Source organism: Bufo bufo, chromosome 6 (genome assembly GCF_905171765.1).
Source record: "Bufo bufo chromosome 6, aBufBuf1.1, whole genome shotgun sequence".
Lineage (NCBI taxonomy): Eukaryota > Metazoa > Chordata > Amphibia > Anura > Bufonidae > Bufo > Bufo bufo.
Genome location: NC_053394.1, coordinates 414910655 through 414929737, shown reverse-complemented (window position 1 = coordinate 414929737; position 19083 = coordinate 414910655). Strand labels below are relative to the sequence as shown.

The following is a 19083-nucleotide window of genomic DNA, read 5'->3' as shown; positions in this document are numbered from 1 at the left end:
GCTAGAATAAATTTATTTTGTATTTTTTTATCCAGCATGGAGACTGTTAATAGAAAGAATCACGCAAGGATGTTCTACAACTTATGCGGCACAGTTATGGCTGAAGAATACAAAGTAAGCCCTTGAAACTGCCAGCACTTTTGGCAGCTACATTAAAGGTAACGCCAGGTATTTCCTTGACACCCAACCCTACAGGAGATCCCAAGAGGAGTAGGAGGAGGGAGAAGGGGTGTGGAGTGCCGCTAAAGTAGTCTTGGTTTATAAATATACATACCAGGTGACTAGGAAGTCATACAGAATTGACACACACTTACTATGTCTCTCGGACACTTCAGCTGCCAAAAATGCATGGCCTACTTTAAGTCACAAGCACAGAGTGGATTTTTTTTTTGTAAATAGTAAATATTTTTTTAAAAAATGTAGCTATTTATATATTAATTTTTTTGTAGTAGATTTAATGTACAAAAAAAGGAAATTGAGAAATTTTTTATTTTTTAAACTTTGTTTTTTAATAAATAGATTTTTACAATCCATTGGTCTGTAAAATGTAAGGGTGGAAGCACCCAACCCGGTTACCGATGATCAATCCATGGATTTGTTATTGGAGAAAACAGGTTACGTGAAGGGGCTAGGACCCAACCTGGGCACAGATGACCTAACCATGGATTTGTTATTGGAGAGAACAGGTTGTTTGAAACAACCAGAACGCAACCCAGTCACAGATGACCAAATCATGGATTAGTTACTGGAGAGAACAGGTTGTATGAAAAAGCCAGGACCTAACCAGGTCACAGATGACCAAACCATGGATTAGTTACTGGAGAGAATAAGCTGTACAATGTAGTCAGGACCCAGCCCAGTCACAGATGACCGAACCAAGGATTAGTTACTGAAGAGAACAGGAAGTATAAAAGGGCCAGGACCCAACCCGGTCACAGATGACCAAACCATTGACTGGCTATTGGAGAGAACTGGTTGTATGAAAGAGCCTTGACCCAACCTATTCACAGATGACTACTGAACCATGGATTAGTTATCGGAGAGAACAGGCTGTATGTCAATAACATCTGTATGTGGGCTCATTAACATCTGCCTGCTCTCCATTCCCCATTGGCTTAGACACACCCGATCCTTCTTGCATTTGTTAACCTATTAACCCATGTTACACTGAAGTGATTGGAATAATGCATGTTCATTCATTAATTCATTCCTCAATGTCTGCATATGGTCACATTTCACTTCTCCAGTCTTGATACTACATCCCTGTAACACATGTCTCAGTCCAAACTAACATATGAGGTCACTACCCCCCCCCCCCCCCCCCCCCCCACAAGCGAAGCGCACCCTTCTACTGATGCTGCTTCTCATCAGCTGATTGGCTATTAAGTGTCCCAGCCCCACCCAATGAGGTTTTTCCACTATAGGCATGTATGGCCTATCCACAGGAGATGCCATAAGTGTTGGATAGGAGGAGATGCCACCACCACTGTACTGCAAGCCAAGGCAGTCAGCCGCATTCATGAGAAGACTATGCTGGGCAGCCTCTGTAACTCCCATAGACTTCAATGCATAGAGCCATGAAAGTGTGCAGCCACCTTTCTATTCAATCCCTCATACATAGGGATGTTTGCAGAATATATGTTTGCAGAAAGGGTACCCCCAATAGGTTAGGTCCAAGCTATAAGACATCAGACCTATTAACAATATGGCAGCCCACACGTTCCTTAAAAGCTATAGATCAGCACAATGCAGTGTCTTTAAACGCTAATAAAGCTGCACTGTATACTTGCCATGTCAACTCTGCTGCATTAGTAAGATTCTCCCTCAACAAGAAATGAAAAGCAGAAGGTAAATTCAGCAAAAATGAAATGAGCACTGTAGTATAGCAAGCGTTGGTGGCAAACAGGAAACTGGTAGCCACACTTTCCATGCCACCACACTAATCTGGCACGTGCATAGGAGATTGTGAAAGAGGCTCTTTAACGCTGCTCTTTAATCATACAGCTGGCACAAGAACTATATGGGGTTAAAAGGAAAAAAAAAAAAAGTAATATCTGCCAATCTTGAGCAGCCCTTGGTGGAGAGAAAGGCCGGGCGCAGGAAGCTCTTGCTGAGATGGGATAAGCAGCAGATGTTAGCACTGTTGTATTGCTCTGTGAGCTGGGGAAGGGTGTGTGAAAGATGTGGGAGTAGGGAACTGCTTCAGGATATGAAGCCCAAAAACAAATCACTCAACCTTACCAAATAAAAATGTTATGTTCTCCATTACTGGGCAGGTTATGACGCAGAGGACAGACATGGGCACAGTGCTCTGCCCCCAGTCTACACAGCGCCGGTGCCAAAGATCCAAGGAGAACAGTCTTCTTTTTTCTTTTCTTTTTTTTCTTTTCAACATTTACTCAAGAAGGACCTAAAACTAAAGTTGGCACTAAACTTTTGGGACACAGGACTAACTATTGGGAAGAAACATTAGCAAAATTATAAAAAAAAAAAAGTTGGCACCTAGACATTGAATTACCATCAGTTGATGTGTTGGCATCTTCCCACCAGCTAAACTGATAGCGGTTGGCAGACTTTGTCAGGGCCACGTTGTTCTTCCGTATAAAGGGCCAATATATAAGATATATACATACACTCTGCAGGGAATGTAGAAATTCTGTCAAAAATTGAGCAAGTGGTGCCTTTTTTTGTTGTTGTGTACTTCCTTATGAACTCATTGCAACTTGAGGAAAGTCTAAACCAGGGTTGGTTTCAGAAGGTGGTGAACTGGGCAATAGCCAAGGCCCCACGATTTCTACCCAATGATGGGAACCCCAAGGGGAATGTGAATTTACCACTGATCAACTGGGAATCAACTAGTTAGCCCTAAACCTAGACCCCACAAGGGAAATTACAAGACAAAAACGGTTTACAAGTGGGTCGGCAAGCAATGGAGGAAATCTTTACATCTTAATCAGCCCATTTTCTATCAATCTTGGTCCTTGATCTTGCTTATTGTATGTGTATGCCTGGGCTGGACATGGCCCAAAAACCTAATATTCCTAGAAATTAGCTCCTAACACCTAACTTTTTCCATTGTTTCACAATTTTTTGGAAGCCAGAAGAAAAAGAAAAAATTCTAGACTTGCCTATGGTGTACATCATTTTCTGAGATTGCAAACATAGTACACAATATTATACAAAAGGGAAAAAAAAAGTTGCTGGAGTGTTGGATTGGTTGACATTTGGGGCAGGTTCTGCTGCTTGAAATCTGTGCCACATTTACCCTCAAATTACATATTTGCGCCAGTTTGCTGTCACACAGAGATTGATTCTCCAGCCTCTATGTATTTTAGGTCCTTTAATGTTTGCTTTCAACAGAATTTCATCCAATGCTTGTGGTTTACAGGCTAAATTAAGACCAGACAAACTTTTCTTGCTTGCTCTGGAACAGTGTGCTGAATCTTGTAGTTCCACAACAGCTTGGAAACCACAGACTGCCCAGGTCTGCTGTAGATTTTAGCTCGTAGCACCAATAAAAAAAATCACTTGACCAAAAGTGAAAAATGAGGGATGCCGCATCTTCAAACACTACGAGTCCTTCATTTTTCTACTGGAAACACATCACAGGCCTCAGCTCAACCCACACCCGCCTTCCCAAAATTACTTTATATAGTATAAACCCTTTCATAACCAGCATACTCAAAAATCTGGCTCTGTACAATAACACATAAACGAAGCGGCAATCAAATGGTTAAGGGCAAGGCCATATTCTCGCCACACCCCGATTCCTCCCAAATTAGTTCAGTCACAGAGAGACAGAAACACGCAGAGTTAAAGAAAGTGAGAGCGGGAGGTGGTATTGGCTATGGGCCCTGGCATCATGCCCGGCTGCTAGTCTGAAAAGATGCCAGCTGGCTTGTTCCACATTAGAACTACACCCCCCACCCCCTCTCAGTCCAAACTTCCCCTCCCTTCTTCAGGCTTCATAGTCAAAAGAGAGGAAGAGGGAACAACCAGTGCAAGCAAACATACAAAGAGAAGACTGATACAAGAGGCAAACACAATGAGCCGGGTCAAAACACAAGTAGCCTCAACACAATGCCAACCAGGATCAAAACATTAAAAAAAAGAAAAACAAGAAAAATCTAAACAAAAAATCTCGAAGTTCCACCTGGTTCATTAACATACATGAAGTAAATGTCAGCTTGGACTATAAGGTCCCTATCTACAAATAGGTTCAGCTTACTAAACAAATTGAGTAGAAGGTTGAACATCAAACATGCGTAATGAGACCTCAAAATTTGGGGCCAAACTATGATTTGCCCCTTCGTACAGAAAACTAGAGCAGTGCTGAGCAGGTGGAGAAAGTTGGCTGCTAGTGTTGAGCGAACTTGTGTTTTAAGTTCGGCGTCTAAAGTTCGGGTTATCGAAGAATCACGTTATGGATTCTAAATTTCGTTATGGTCCGTGGTAGCGGAATCCATAAGGCGATTCTTTGATAACCCAAACCTGAACTTTAGACGCCGAACTTAAAACACAAGTTCGCTCAACACTATTGGCTGCACATCTTGGTATATGATATAAAGGCCTTCACATAAGCTTGACCAGGCAGAGATAGGTTATCAGGCCAACATACATCAGATTAACGATGGCCGATCCCACCATTTTCGACTGACCGTCTAATGTGTATGAGGGGCTCCGGACTCTCACTGACAGCAGATGTCAGGGGAGATAATGATTGGCTGCTGAATTTTAACATGCACAATGTTTTATTCTCAGGGGATTAAAATGTCACCTCCAGAGTATTCTGGGAAGGGCTTATTCCCCTCTTCCCACTGAGACACTTGCACTCTCAGCGAACCAGAGTGAGCATGTTTGTGGAGGGTCAAAAGGAATAGTGGTCGGCTCAAAAAAGTTTGTTGGGCTGTAAGCTATCTAATGTATATAGCCAGCCTTAAAGTTAAGTAGTACTTGGTGGAACTTCTCAATTTCAGCTGGATAAGTCAACTATCTAATGTGTATAAGAGCCAAGCAACAAAATTTTGAGGGGGAAAAAAAAGGATTCAACAAGTCTTGACCTTTGTTCACATAGCAGATAAGCCAAACCCAGTGTGCATGTTTACAGGGAAGACAGCAAAAGTAATCCAATGTACATGGAGATCCTTAGAATAGTGCACCAATATAATTATCCTATGCTACTCCGTAGGTGAAATAAAGGACTCCGTTTGTTATAAGTCCCTCTTGTATGTCCTACTGGAAAATGACAACTTTGTCACCACTGAGAAGGCAAATCAACAATTTCTTCAATAATTTCTTCACAGGGAGAGACGGTTGCTACATGGATGAGAGACTGTGATGCTTATCAACCCAGTTGTCCTCCAACCTACAGGTCTACATAGCAATGCACAATTACCTCCCAACTCTACGTTAACACAATAATATACCATGACATATTTGAAGCAGCTTAAAATACTAGCTGCTCCACCCTAGAAACCTTGAGGCTAAGACAGTTAGTCTTAATACACGTTCTCCCAAAAGCAAAACGGACTATGAACATGTTGATGACAAAAACACCCATCTCCTAGGACAGTCCCTAAGGGGCTCTTCATTTACTCAATGCATGAATCAAGGTGAGCTTGTCCCACAATGTTGAAAGGCATAGTTGCAAATAATCTGTGCACCCAAGGGCAAGCAACATACCAGGTTCTTGATGTGTTTCCTATTGTGAAGCAGGGGAGTCACCTGTTAGGTGACTATTGGATTCAAAATAAGTATCTTAAGCCCATTATATGTGAGGGCATTACTGATGGGTGATCCATTATGGTATGACAACTTAAAGAGCAGTTTTGGCCCAAGGGCCAAAAGTTGGCCATAAGCATCCCTACGTACCTTTGAGGCCAAAAAACCTGCTAAGTAACCCCCCTCCCCAACACACACATGCATAAACTTGCATGTGATAAGTTTTCCGTCTATGGAACAGTATAGATTTTATATAATAACATATAGTAAGATTAATAAATAAACAGATGGAGGTTTTAGATATTTGGGTTGAGGGGACTTCTAGGTATGTCAATAGATACAAATACTATGGTTTTACTAAGAAAATAAACCAACCACATAGGTCATCCAAGCATAGGTTATAAAGGTCATCTAGCCTAAGTTCTAAGGATGCTGATGACATGAAGCTCCTGCTTGCAGGTGTCTGTACTAGATAATGTGGCTAAGCAGGTTTTGATGAGGAGGAGATGAGGGCAGTAGAGTGGAGTTTAGACAGGCTTTGTTGTGAGAATTTCAGACAGAAGAGGCGAGAAGAGACAAGATGATGATAGAACACTTGAGACACCTAACAAGTCTTATTTTTGGGAGGGGGGGGGGGGACAATGTATGTATCTGGGCTGCTGATGGAGATAAAGTGAGATGGGTGAACTGTGTACAGGGCTGTCTTTCAAATCAATATCAAAATACTAGACCAAGTGATCATGATACAGTTCTATAATATTTTTACAACCTCCAATGACCATAATACAGTTTTATTATGCTGCATGCATAGTAGTGCTGACCTTCATGGGAGTGAGAGAACCAGATCTGGGAGGCTCCGGCCCCATGGGGTCCTCTGTATGTGGTTTCGGATGGAGATGAGGGTGTTCCTGCTGGGTGTGCCGATGCTGCTGCAGAGCCCAGGCTACTACTCAGAAAACTGCCCATGAAGGAGGGGGAGGAGTTCGCCATCAAACCAGTGCTAGCTGAAAAACAAAGACAAAGACAAATTGATGACCTTCGGGATAATATAGCAATTTAGCAAACCAACAGATACTTGTGAATGAATATTCCAGCAAAGTATTTAGGTACACAACACTGGGTAGCCTACAAGATGGCATGGACAAGCAAAATGACTGGAACTAGACAGATGCCTATCGCGATTTGGTTTTCATGCCATGAAATGAGCAACTTGCCTGCATAACCAGTGATGTATTAGAGATGCATGCGGCATCTCATAAATGTAGATTATTCAAAAATGTACTACAAAGTTGTTCCTTATGGGTACAACTAGATGGTGCGATGATAGAAGAAGGTCGAGCTGCATCTGGAGTCATCAGCCTCACTTGCTCCTTAGAAAATGAAGGATAACAGGAGTCAATGCTGCTGTAAGGCCTCTTGCACACGACCGTATGGCTTTTTCTGTATTTTGCGGTCCGCAAAAAATACAGATGACGTCCCGGTGCATTCCATTTTTTGCGGAACGGAACAGCTGGCCTCTGATAGAACAGTACTATCCCTGTCCGTTATGCGGACAATAATAGGACATGTTCTATCTTTGAACGGAACGTAAAAACAGAAAGCATACGGAGTACCTTCCATATTTTTGCCGATCCATTGAAATGAATGCTTCCGTATATGGAACGCAAAAAACGGAACGTAAACGGGAAAAAAAAAAACGTTCGTGTGCAAGAGGCCTAAAACAGTGTCATGTTTGCCAAGACCAGTACTACCAATCTGTTTGAGAGCTACCTTATAAAGATGTGTTTCTAACCTCAGGAACATGTATAACCACCATTGCAATGGAAAAGAAACTCTTTTGGGATCCCGACTCACCCTAAACTAATCTCCATGTTATGCCGAAGATGAGTAATTGTGAACCATAAAAAGAAGGAAGAGAAAATCAGAGGGAGTTGACCTTCTCAGTTGACCCAGTTCTCAATTACAATATCCACAGTTCACGTCATGGTCTGAAGGAAGAGCTGTATACTGGAAACTGGGGGGGCTCCATTTCTCATCTTATTCTTAGATCACTTCTGATTAAATTGCCTGGGTCCTGATACAGAATCTGTCCTCATACTTGGCCCTTTTAGATCCATTTAGAGTCCATTTGTGACTCAAACCTAAATTACCCCCTCATATCTAAACCACAATACATTCTGCATTGTAGCTACAACATGACCTTACACTTTACACACAGTCCTCATGGTTTCATAAGAATTTTATTGACTTAACATTTTTATTATTATGGGATTAAAATAAAGGGGAAAATAAGAAAAAAAAATAGCCTCGTAACCAAAAGCGTAATCCAGAAGTTGGAGAGAAGAAACAGAGTAATTAATGAAAGTCATGTGCAATAGGCAAGCAGTGTACAGGGTGTGTACTGTATCACTGGTTGATCAATTCCCTTCCCTCCCAGCCTTCGGGGCGCTGTTAAAATTTCACATCTTCTACCAAGCCTCTTATGACTCCCCCTCCCCTTCCCATATTCCTCCAGCTGCTTCTGTCACCTGACAGGGAGTGATTTCCAGATGTGAGATTCCCCTCGAGATGTCAGAAGTGTCTTTCCAGATTACGCCTCATACACACACAGCCTTTAGCCAAGACCTCCCTTGCTTAAGGCTAGGCTTAAGCAACCGATGGACCCTGGAACCACAAGCTCCAGCATGCTCTCCCTGCAAGTATGATAGAACTCATAGTTCCGTATCAGCTGTAGAGTCGTCAGTTACTAAGCCATGTTAGTCTGTAGGTGTGCCCCCCTATTATGGATCCTACGAAAGAAAACCCAGATGTTCTGTAGTTATGAACAAGAAGCTTTCTCCACATTCCCACCCAGATTCCTGTGAAACCCAAAAGAACAATTATAGCATGAACCCAAGCCAGGTCTTCCGAGCCCTATTTTTAAATGCTTGTCATATTGTTCCCAGTTGTATCCATGCGGTGCCAGTTCACACACAGCTGTTAGAAGAAGGGATGGACCATGTTCAATTCTGACCTAAGGGAGCAGCGCAATATTCTCAAAGTATCAGCTCGCCCGTCCTTCCAAAAATGTCCCCAACAAAACTAGAGGAAAAGGCAGAGTGAAGCCACATCCTAAACCACACCCTGGCTCACACCCACGGTACTTGATGGGGGATTTCCATTCACTGCTGGTCATCTGCAAAGGATGTGAATGGCTTCTTAAACATAAACGGGCAATATGTCAATACGTTGCATTCCGTAAGCTGGCATTTGTATGGTAGGAAATTCAGTTCTTTGGTGAACAAATTAAGCGATTTTCAGAGATGCCTACTAATATTTGACACTAATGGGGTGTCAAATATGGTGTGACTTTGGGGGGCTACATGGCAAAAACATGATTCAAATTGATCACATTGATCCATAAGCCCTAAATGTGGTATCTACGTATTCTACAGGAAACCCATGTCATCCAACTTAGGACACCTCAGATATCAATCAGCAGAAAGTTACCAAGTCTAACCATTTGGCACATGCTGCCATAATGGGTACCGTAATTACTCCAGAACAATTCCACCAGTGGGGTTAAACTTAATTATATTTCTAAGCAAAATCATAGGCACAACAACATTTCCTGCCAGGCTCCTTACTTTATTTCACTTATACCCAGAAGCTTGCAATCAAAAATACAAAACTACTCGAGAGACCCCCAGTCCCATTTACTTACCCCAGAAGAACATGATCCTCAAGATTAGCAGGGACTGTCGTAATAATGATCTCTCTATACTGTTTTATCACATACCCCATAAGGGTCCAATAAATAGCTTCACGATGAGGAAGTGGAGGGAGAAACAGGACCTGCCAACCCAACAGCAGCCGTTCACAGGAGAAAATAGCAAGGGAAACAGTTACACGGATCGTAAAAAAGAAAACTTTTATTGTGAGATCATATGGCAGGGATCTCTCCTGGGATAACAGTCCTGGAAACATGGATACAGTAACCCTACCACATCCAGATGGGAGCATCGCAATGTGATGTGTCCCATATTATTTAACTGCTTTTATAGCTACTTTTGGCAGCAAAAGGGTTATCCAATATGCAGCCTACAATTTTTTTTTTTAACCCCCTTCCTTTGCGCAGGTCTGTGTTGTTGGTGATGGGAGGGGATTTGTCAGAGGGGGGCGTCCCACGCTGCCAAACTGCTCCCTCCAAGATGCTTTTGAAATGAGTGTCCCAAGTGTGGTTTCAACAGGAAAGGGTGGGGGGGGGGGGTCTCTTTCTACTTCACCCTATCAATATTATCTTATGTTTAATGGAGTCCGTTACTTAAAGGGTGTTTCCACCTTAAATCTGACATCTCATGATAATAGATATTTTGGGTGACAACCAATATTGATCACCATCAAAGGCAAATCTATAGTGGGTGGAGAGGTGGCAGTCACATCTAGGCTCTCTGGTTCATAAGAAGACACTGGCATGCTAAATAGTCAATGATTTGGGGGACAGGGTCATATAAAGACACTGTTCTAGATTTTGCACTGGGTCTCAGAAGCCATGTTTCTTTTCTACTCATCATTACAGCACTCATGGAGGTTGCTACCACGTTTTCTCCAGATCCGGAGTAGCAAATCTGTCTACTTCTGCACAAATAAACTTCCCTACTCCAATATGACAAAGAACCAGGCTAGTTTGTCATTCAAGATCTTGGAGGAGAACCCTCACAGGGACTATGAAGTGGGGTGGCTTCTCTAGAAACAGTTTTGGCCACAAAGGAAATGTTGTATCCTTCAATAAGTGTGGTCACAAGAACCAAAGTTGGGAGACTAAAAAGTTTAGATTCTTAGTCCACCAGTCTCTAAAATCTAAGGACCACTATATAAATGAAGATTCATCACTGGTGGTTGCAAGTCATCTGCCTTCTTCTGACCACCCGAGCCATTACCACAAGGGAAGGATGGAGATATCCTAACATGGTGGAGAAACTGTATGATGTTGAGGTCAAAAGGGCTCCTCATTCTACCCACATATGTAGTTCAGAATACTTTACTTGTGATGGTCGGGATCTAGAGCATATATAAATGATTACTATTCCTATACTTAACCAAAGACAGATATTTTTGGGGTGGCGATTTCTCATGGACAACCTTACATAAGATTGTTTATCACCCAAGCATCCATGTGGAGGACTGGACAAGCATATTCATTAGCCTCCGTAAAGAGTATTTTAGAATAAAGCATTCTGGATATGGACTTTCGGCTTTAGCTAGGAGAGATCTTGCAGGGAGCACCCATCAATTCGTCTAGCAACCTTAATACATTATCTATTTCTTGGCTGGTCAACAATCTGCCAACAAACATCAAATTCCTATGGCCAACTTTGGTATGAAGGATAAGCAAAGGCTTTTGTTGTGGTGTGTGATGCATTTGGTCATAAAGTGGAAAGTAGCTCAAAACGTGCGAGTACGTATACAGCTTCACCAAATTGTATGAGAGTGGTCTGAAGGAAATTACTCCTTTACAAGAGGTGTGCCTGCAATTTGTTTCATCAGATCAGTTCCAAGTAGAAGATAATAAATTAGGAGTTAAATCAAGGACACCTTCACTTTACAAAGAGCAGAGATCAAGCCCAACAGACCAGATCCAGTCATGACACTGCCTGGCACCACCAGATGTTTCCTAGGGCATAACAGGTGGGAGAACTGACAGATGGGATTACCACTTCCATGACAGACTGACAAACACAATTTCCTTTATTTATATCGAGTCACAAGCAGCAAGACATGATAGGAGTTCACCATCTAGATAAACTTCTATGACGGGCAGAGGAACAGCCATCCATGGGAGTACAATATTGTGATAACGTGCCCACAAAATGAATGACAACTCTAACAGTTGACCACAAGTCTGGTGTTGACCACACTGCTAAACACATGACACAAGCAGTATGATATACTAATCTAACCCATGGTCAGATCTTGGTCACAAAGTACTGCTCTCAAGATCCAGATATCTATAAGATGTTCTATCAAATCTGAACCTCCATAGCTCCAGTAGCACCCACTAGATGACTCCATGAAGTACCAACAAGGAGAACAGAAGAAGTAGGTTGTGCCCATGATGACTTGTACGAATTCATCCAGTATCTAAAATTTCTGGACAGTAGGGATATAAGAATTCATCCTAAACCTAGAGTCAGAGGTGTAATGTGAAGCTATGAGGCCTAAATGCAAAATTTGTGACATGACTTCCCAAGCACTAAGTGCAATTAATAAAAATAATGGTGCCATTTTATGTGGTAGATGGGCACGGCTGTGGCTGCTACCTCTGAACCCCTATAGCTACACTCCTGCCTGGAGGACCAAGACCACAAGTTTTCTGAATCTTCTCAATGGGGTCTACCTATCATCAGACCTGGATTTCCAGAGAATTTCACAGATAACTGAGGTTTTAGCCTCATGAGACTGAGCGTTAGGGTCTGTGTTATCAAGGTGCACACCAGCCACGTATACCCCGGAGGAGTTTAGATTGGCAAATTGTCAAGAGCTCTGTCTGGACCAACAGCCCAGCTGGTAACAATGTGTGAAACAGACACAAACACAAACTCTTTTGGCGAACAGATGTTCAGAGGATATAAAATACAGAAAGAGTATGTAAAAGGCAATGTCCTTCACTGAGTAACCAGCAAAATTCCTTTAATCTGGCAAGTGACATGTCCCGTTGTCCGTACTAATGGGATATAAAATTGTTATTCTGCACATTAACAGGAAAGGGTATATATTGGGCAGAGAGGACTGTATAACAAGAATTAAAATAGGGCCTCTTACTGTAAAAATCCCACCATCCCAAGACAGAAATGGGAGACATGTTGTAAACCAGCCAACCCCCATCCAGTGCGTGGCAGGACATTGACCGTTTCTCCATTTTCTGATACATCACCAATAAAAAGCCAGCCATTAGTGTGCCCTATTGGACCACACTGTAGCTGAAGGCCCAATTCTCAGTACAAGCCCCGTTCTGTCCAGGAATGCCCACTTCAGGACATTTGTCCACCCTTTGAGGTGGACAATCTCACAAAAAATGCAACAGTTGGGAGTCAAGACTGAAGGAAGCAATTATATCCTTGTCGAAAAAGGGGACAGAGTGATGACCGTTAGGCCCCTTGCAGACGAGCGAGTATTCCACGTAGGTGCAATGCGTGATGCATTGCACCCGCACAGAATCCGGACCCATTCATTTCAATGGGGCTGTGTACGTGTGTGTTGGTTTTCACGCATCACTTGTGCTTTGCGTGAAAATCACAGCATGTTCTATATTCTGCGTTTTTCACACAACGCTGGCCCCATAGAAGTGAATGGGGCTGCATGAAAAATCGGATGGTTGCTAAGAGATGTTGTTTGTATGCCTTCAGGTTTTTATCACGCGCGTGCAAAACGCATTAAACTGCATTGCACCCGCGCTATAAAAACTGAACGACTTTGTTTGTGCAACGCATCCGCATCCGGACACAATCGTCTGCAAGGGGCCTTCGAGAAGCAGTAACAGCAGCCATATTGGCTGTCATTCGGTCTTTTTTGCTTTGAGGGGATGCCTAGGAATAGAAAATTTTTTTATTTTTTCCAGAAACAGACCTAACACCTGTCCATGGTCTGAGTCTCAACTAGGCTCCATGATTTTCTAATCCTAGACAACCGCTTTAATAGGATATCACGGACCCATGATGTCATTTTGACCTCCACCTCCCCACACATTTCTTCTGTTTTTGTGAGCAGGACCCTCTATAGGATAGAATTGCAATGTTTGGCATATTATAAATTCCTGCATCAAATCTTTAGAAAGTCCTGAACCATAGAAGTTCTCCTAGACGCAGGATGGATTCCAGTGTGCGACTCTCCGGATTCTGTGAATACGTTGACACCGTCCCCGGCCCCCTCCTTCCCACTTGGGTTTCAGCACTGTCTACAACTGGTGTCATGGCCTCTTCTGTTTTCATATGATGCTTATCTGCCTGGGCACGGTGCCTGACCGCACTGCACACTCACAAAACTGAACACTTCTAGCGTCTTACACACAAACAGTCCTTCTAGTGACAGGCTGCCATAGGGACACTCACCCCCCCCAAGCACCCTGGCGTCATGCATTTGAACAGCTGACAGAATTACGACCGACCAAAAGTGACACAAGGACTAAAGACTGCACCGATTTTACAATAGACAGTATATAGGGTGGTGCAGTCTGGATTCCGAGGCCTCCTTTATCAAAACTGGCCTTGTTGTTCATAGCAGCCAATCACATAGCAGCTTACAACTGTCCAGAGTGGTTTATGAAATGAAAGGAGAGTTCTGATTGGTTGCCAATAAGGACTTGGCCTGCAAACAGAAAAAAATGGACCTTGCTGCCCAGAGCAACCAATCAGAACTCGCCTTTTGTTTCAGAAACAGCTCTGGAAAGTTGTAAGCTGCTACGTGATTGGTTGCTATGGGCAATAAAGGCCTGTTTTTTTGTCAGGCAGTTTTGGTCATTGAGGCCCTAAGTGGGTGAAAACCACGACAACCATTACTGCTCCTAAACAGTTGTCCTACTTAGCCTTGGGGCAGGGCAGAATTAGAAAAACATGGCTGGTTTCCTCCTCATACTTACCAACTTTGCAGTTGGTAAATTCGGAACATAGGCCCTGCATGGCGAATGCCCCAAACCGTATGGGACCACCCATTTTGGCCTGAATTTTTAGGGACCATCTCTGAACATTTTGAACTACTAGCATCGATGCCTCTTAAAACAGCGGCACATCTGTCCACAGGTTGTGTATGGTATTGCAGCTCAGCCCCATTCGCTTGAATTGAGAGACTGGCTGCAGTACCGCACACAACCTGTGGGCATATATGGCGCAGTTTTAAGTAAAAAGCAGCCATTTTTTTCTTATCCTGTAAACCTATCTAGGTATACAATGCTAAATCTGCATCTCTCATACCCACCATCTTTGGAAACGCCCCCAGCCTATGCAGAGCTGCAGAAACTCACATTTTCATCCCAGGACAGTCCCTGCGAATTTGGGATTGTTGGCAACTAGGGCATAACTAAGCAGATTTGCCATTGTGGTCAGCAGGAAAGCTGGGTGACTACTGGTATGCGCCTACATACAGGTTGTCACATTGCTTTTCCAGACTGGTACACAGGGTGGCAGTTCCTGCATTGGCTGGAATCGAAGCCGGCACCCAGCTTTTCCAGCGGAAAATATGTAGGATAATGGAATTTTTGTATTTATGCATTTTTTTTATTTAAAGGGGAAATGCCCTTTAACCCGAGTCTATTCCCCCTAGCCATATGTTGTGTGTTGGACCAATTATATTCACAGCTCAAGACTCTGGCAAACACACGAGCACAAAAATCTGGGAGATGCACTGACCCATATTTCCCACACATGTTAATACACCCGCCCCCTCTGATTTTATGGAGCCACCCACCCTCTCTTTCCGACCCAAGCCAACTTCTATAGCGCAACACATGACACACGTATGGCACCAGAGGTCAAGAGGATGCATATGGACCAGACTTGAGTACATATGGAGACCGGGTGATGGGAGTGCCCCTCTAATGCCACACCAGGGACGCTGCTGGCACGGGGCAGGATGGGAAACAGACGACTACAACATTTGCTTTCATTTAAAAAAAAAAAAAAAAAAGTGAGAGGGAGAAGCCTCCAGATTGTAGGAGAGGGGACCATCAGCATTTGGAGCCGTCTGGGGTTCCTGAGAACGAGCCTGCGATCCCACACCCTCTCCGCCTCTTAAAGGACTAGTCCCAGAGGTGCAGTCGCTCGGCCCGAACCAGCGTTCCAGGTTCCCAGGCTTCGTCTGCAACGTTCACACACATGTACAACACATCTCGCTGCCCCTTCACACGACCTGCTCCCCTGCACAAGCGACTTTTGGCCAGAAAAGTAAAATCAGAAGATCCCGTGGTTACAATAGAATTGGTTCATGTAACGTGTCATAAATCAAAGCCAGGCGTGTAGCAGATTGCCCGTTTGCACAGGCTGTATGAGAGTTTTCCAGAAACTGCGCCACTTATGTGGACAGGTTGTGACTGGTATTGCAGCTCAGTCCCAATGCATTGCATCGTTTTGAAAATTTCCAAGATATTTTGGGAGGAATTTATCAAACTCGTACGCCGATAATGTCCAACTTATGCAGGGTTTGTTACCAGTATTGGAGCTTTCTCTTTTAACAAGCCATTTACTTGTGGATATGATCAGGACAGTTTTCAAGCCTCGAGATCACGGCACGCCAGCTGTTGTAAGACTACAACTCCCAACATGCTCTATTCACTTATATGGGATGTTCTCAGAACAACAGAGCATACGTGCATGCTGGGAGTTGAAGTTTCACAACAGCTGGACATTGCTGGCCCTTGCTCTAGATGAATGTTTTCAATCACTGACAGCAAGCAAAAAAAAAAAAAAAAAAGTATGAGTATTTGCAGGCCGCATCCAGAGGCTGGAAAACAGTCAGGCTCCCATCCCACAGTCTGTGTTGGCTGAACACGATTATGACTGAAAAATATTTTTACAAAAATCTCCCAGTCACTGAAAGCAAGCAGAGATTTTAAAAACGGTGACAGATTCAAACATAGATTAGATTAGAAACACAAGGATATGACACAATCTACTTCTTTAGTTCTGAGGCCGAAGGCGCTCAGCACATCTGAGCCTAGACCGCCCTGCACAGCAGAACAGAGTTTGTCACGTGGCACAAATCATGGCGACTACACTATGTGCTATATGCAGCATTACATAGGACACATGCAGGTACACACCGCATTCTTTATCCCTCCTGCTGGAAAATATCAAGAAAAGCAGCAGAGGCAAATAACAAATCGCCGTAGGCACAGCAGGACCCAGCATGCTAGATGCAGTGGAGCCGAGTATGTCATCTTGCAAAATTCATGGCACTGTCCCAAGTGTTTACATAGGACTGCATATTTAACTAGTGCATTAAAAACACACACATTGCAGTCCCAAATATTACATGATAAATTCAGCTCTGCTACATCTGCATACATGGTCAGCATCTAATGTGCTTGTCCTGCACGGCGAAGGCATCGATATAAGATTTCCATAGTCTTCTTATGCCGCTACCTGCCTTGTAAGGTTCTCCTAGTAAACTTACATGGGAATGGCGGTGCTACGCTGTCCATATTTGTACCCATAATAGGGAGAAAAATCTCTGAATCCGACAAATAAGACTAAAAATGGGCTGTGAGCGGGTGTGTCACATCCACCGGGGATGGCCGATCCCAAAGAAAAGGAATCCTACTATTATTAATCTTGGAATCACACAAAGCTGATTTATTAACCATCTGCAGGCTGCCGCCCCCAGACTGCCACATTAACCTATACCACGCCAAAGGCAACAGAGCTGATGGCCAGAACGCCATTATATACAGCATAAAGCATTGGTGACAAACCCCTAATTTACCCATAACGCTAATCATAGGTCTTAAAAGGGCCACTCCAATTAAGTCAACAGATAAGATATACGTATCAACATTTTTGGAGAGTCACAGCACGAGCAGGGACATTGCAATGGGAGCAGGTGCCACGTAAGACGCCAGTATTATAAATGCTACGTGGTAGGCGCTTCAAGTCATGCCAATATTCCCTAGATCAGGGATCAGCAACCTTCGGCACTCCAGCTGTGGTGAAACTACGACTCCCAGCATGTACACTTGCTTGGTTGTTCGAAGAAACTCCCATAAAAGTGAGTCGATCATGCTGGGAGTTGTAGTACTACTTGTTACTGTATACCCAGACTCTCCTATATCCAAGTGGATAAAACCCACATGGGGGGGGGGGGGGGGGGTTGTCTATACAACCCCTAAATTTGATGATCACGTCCATGGGCAGATTTTCAATTCAGTACCGAAATTCAGTATTTTGCAAAAATGAATTAAAAAAAAAATTAAATAAAAATCAAAGGAGCCGTTCGGTGCCCTGTGCCGGCCAGCGCTGCTCCAGACTCACACTTCTGTGTTTCCTGACTTCTAGATACTAATGAATGAATGAGCTGTGATGTAATAGACATTCCTGACTGTCCCGTCAGCCGGAGATTCCCTAACCTCACCATGAGTCACCTACGTTGTTAACCCTATGAAGCCTTTCCATCTCCGGCAGCACCTCCTGGTACCTGAGGCATAGCCCAAGGCACCAGGGCCTGGTTGTGACTGCTCCCGCTGCATCCCCTACAGCTGTGCCTCTGCCAGAATTATGAAGGGTGCATGCTAGGTGGGGCCCAGTGACAGATGTTGTGTTAGGGCCCAGTAGTTACAAGTTGTGCCTGTGCATAAAGGGAGGAAAAGCCCTATAGCAACCTCATGGTGGCAGATTTTGCCCCACCAGGACATAATGGTCTTGTGTTGGCTTCTCCAACTTAGGGTAATTAAAGGGGTTGTCCAGGATTAGAAAAACATGGCTACTTTCTTCCAAACACAGCACAGCGCCTGTCCACAGGTTGCGCATGGTATTGCAGTTCAGTCCCATTGACTTCAATGGAACCGAGCGGTAATACCAGACACAACTCATGAACAGGGGTGGCGCTGTTGTAAGGGAAGAATGAAGCCATGTTTTTTCTTATCCCGGACAACGCCTTTAAATCCTTGGGCTAACTGCACATGATCTCACCTCCCAATAGCAAATAGGTTAGGACAAAGCCCTCTTAGGAACCACATGGTCTCGAACTATGGTAGATCCATGTAGCAGTACATGGGAACATATGTTTTTTGTTCTAGTCTACCCTGTAATCACTACTTAAAAGGGTAGTACAGAATCAGAAAAACACGGCTACTTTCTCAAAAAATTAAAAATACAGCGCCACGCCTGTCCACAGGTCATGTATGGTATTGCAGCTCGGTGGAGTGACAGTACCAGACACAAGAGATGTGGCACTATTTTAAGAAGAAAGAAGCCATGTTTTTTTTGTTTTTTTCTTGACACTTTACAACCATCAGCTTTGTCTTAAATCTCCGGCCTGTACAAGCTGCGGTCGTGTCCCTTTAAAGGCAGGGGAGGATTAAAAGGGGCAGGGGCAAAAATGTGATTGGATGCGTTCCACAGCAAATATTACAAGCGCAGAATAAATAAATGGGGGGGGGGGGGGGGGGAAGCCCAATACATTAGGCATAACAAACGGCGAGCCGCAGCCATCACTACAGATAACACTTTTTGCAATGCTATTTAATCATTTAAAGGGCTGTTTGAGCCGGGAATTGCAAGCTTAAATCAGTTGGTAACACTCTCTGCTTCACAAATTCATCTCCCCCAGGGGCTGCCGAATCATTTCTGCCCTTCACGGTTAATGTGAACAAGGCAGTAGAGTCTAAAAAAGAAAGCA

General features: G+C 43.6%; 1 protein-coding gene across 4 annotated transcripts in view; it reads right to left on the bottom strand.

Moving 5' to 3' along the window:
• Window positions 1-19083, bottom strand: part of BAHCC1 (BAH domain and coiled-coil containing 1) — a 110719-nt gene that overhangs the window by 44926 nt on the left and 46710 nt on the right. For 3 of the 4 annotated variants that reach the window (XM_040438785.1, XM_040438786.1, XM_040438787.1), the window contains exon 3: window positions 6543-6725. In XM_040438785.1, coding sequence (XP_040294719.1) covers window positions 6543-6725 — 183 coding nt within the window. Of the gene's footprint in view, window positions 1-6542; window positions 6726-9424; window positions 9571-19083 lie in introns of those variants that run through there. The other variant, XM_040438788.1, reaches the window with a different exon arrangement.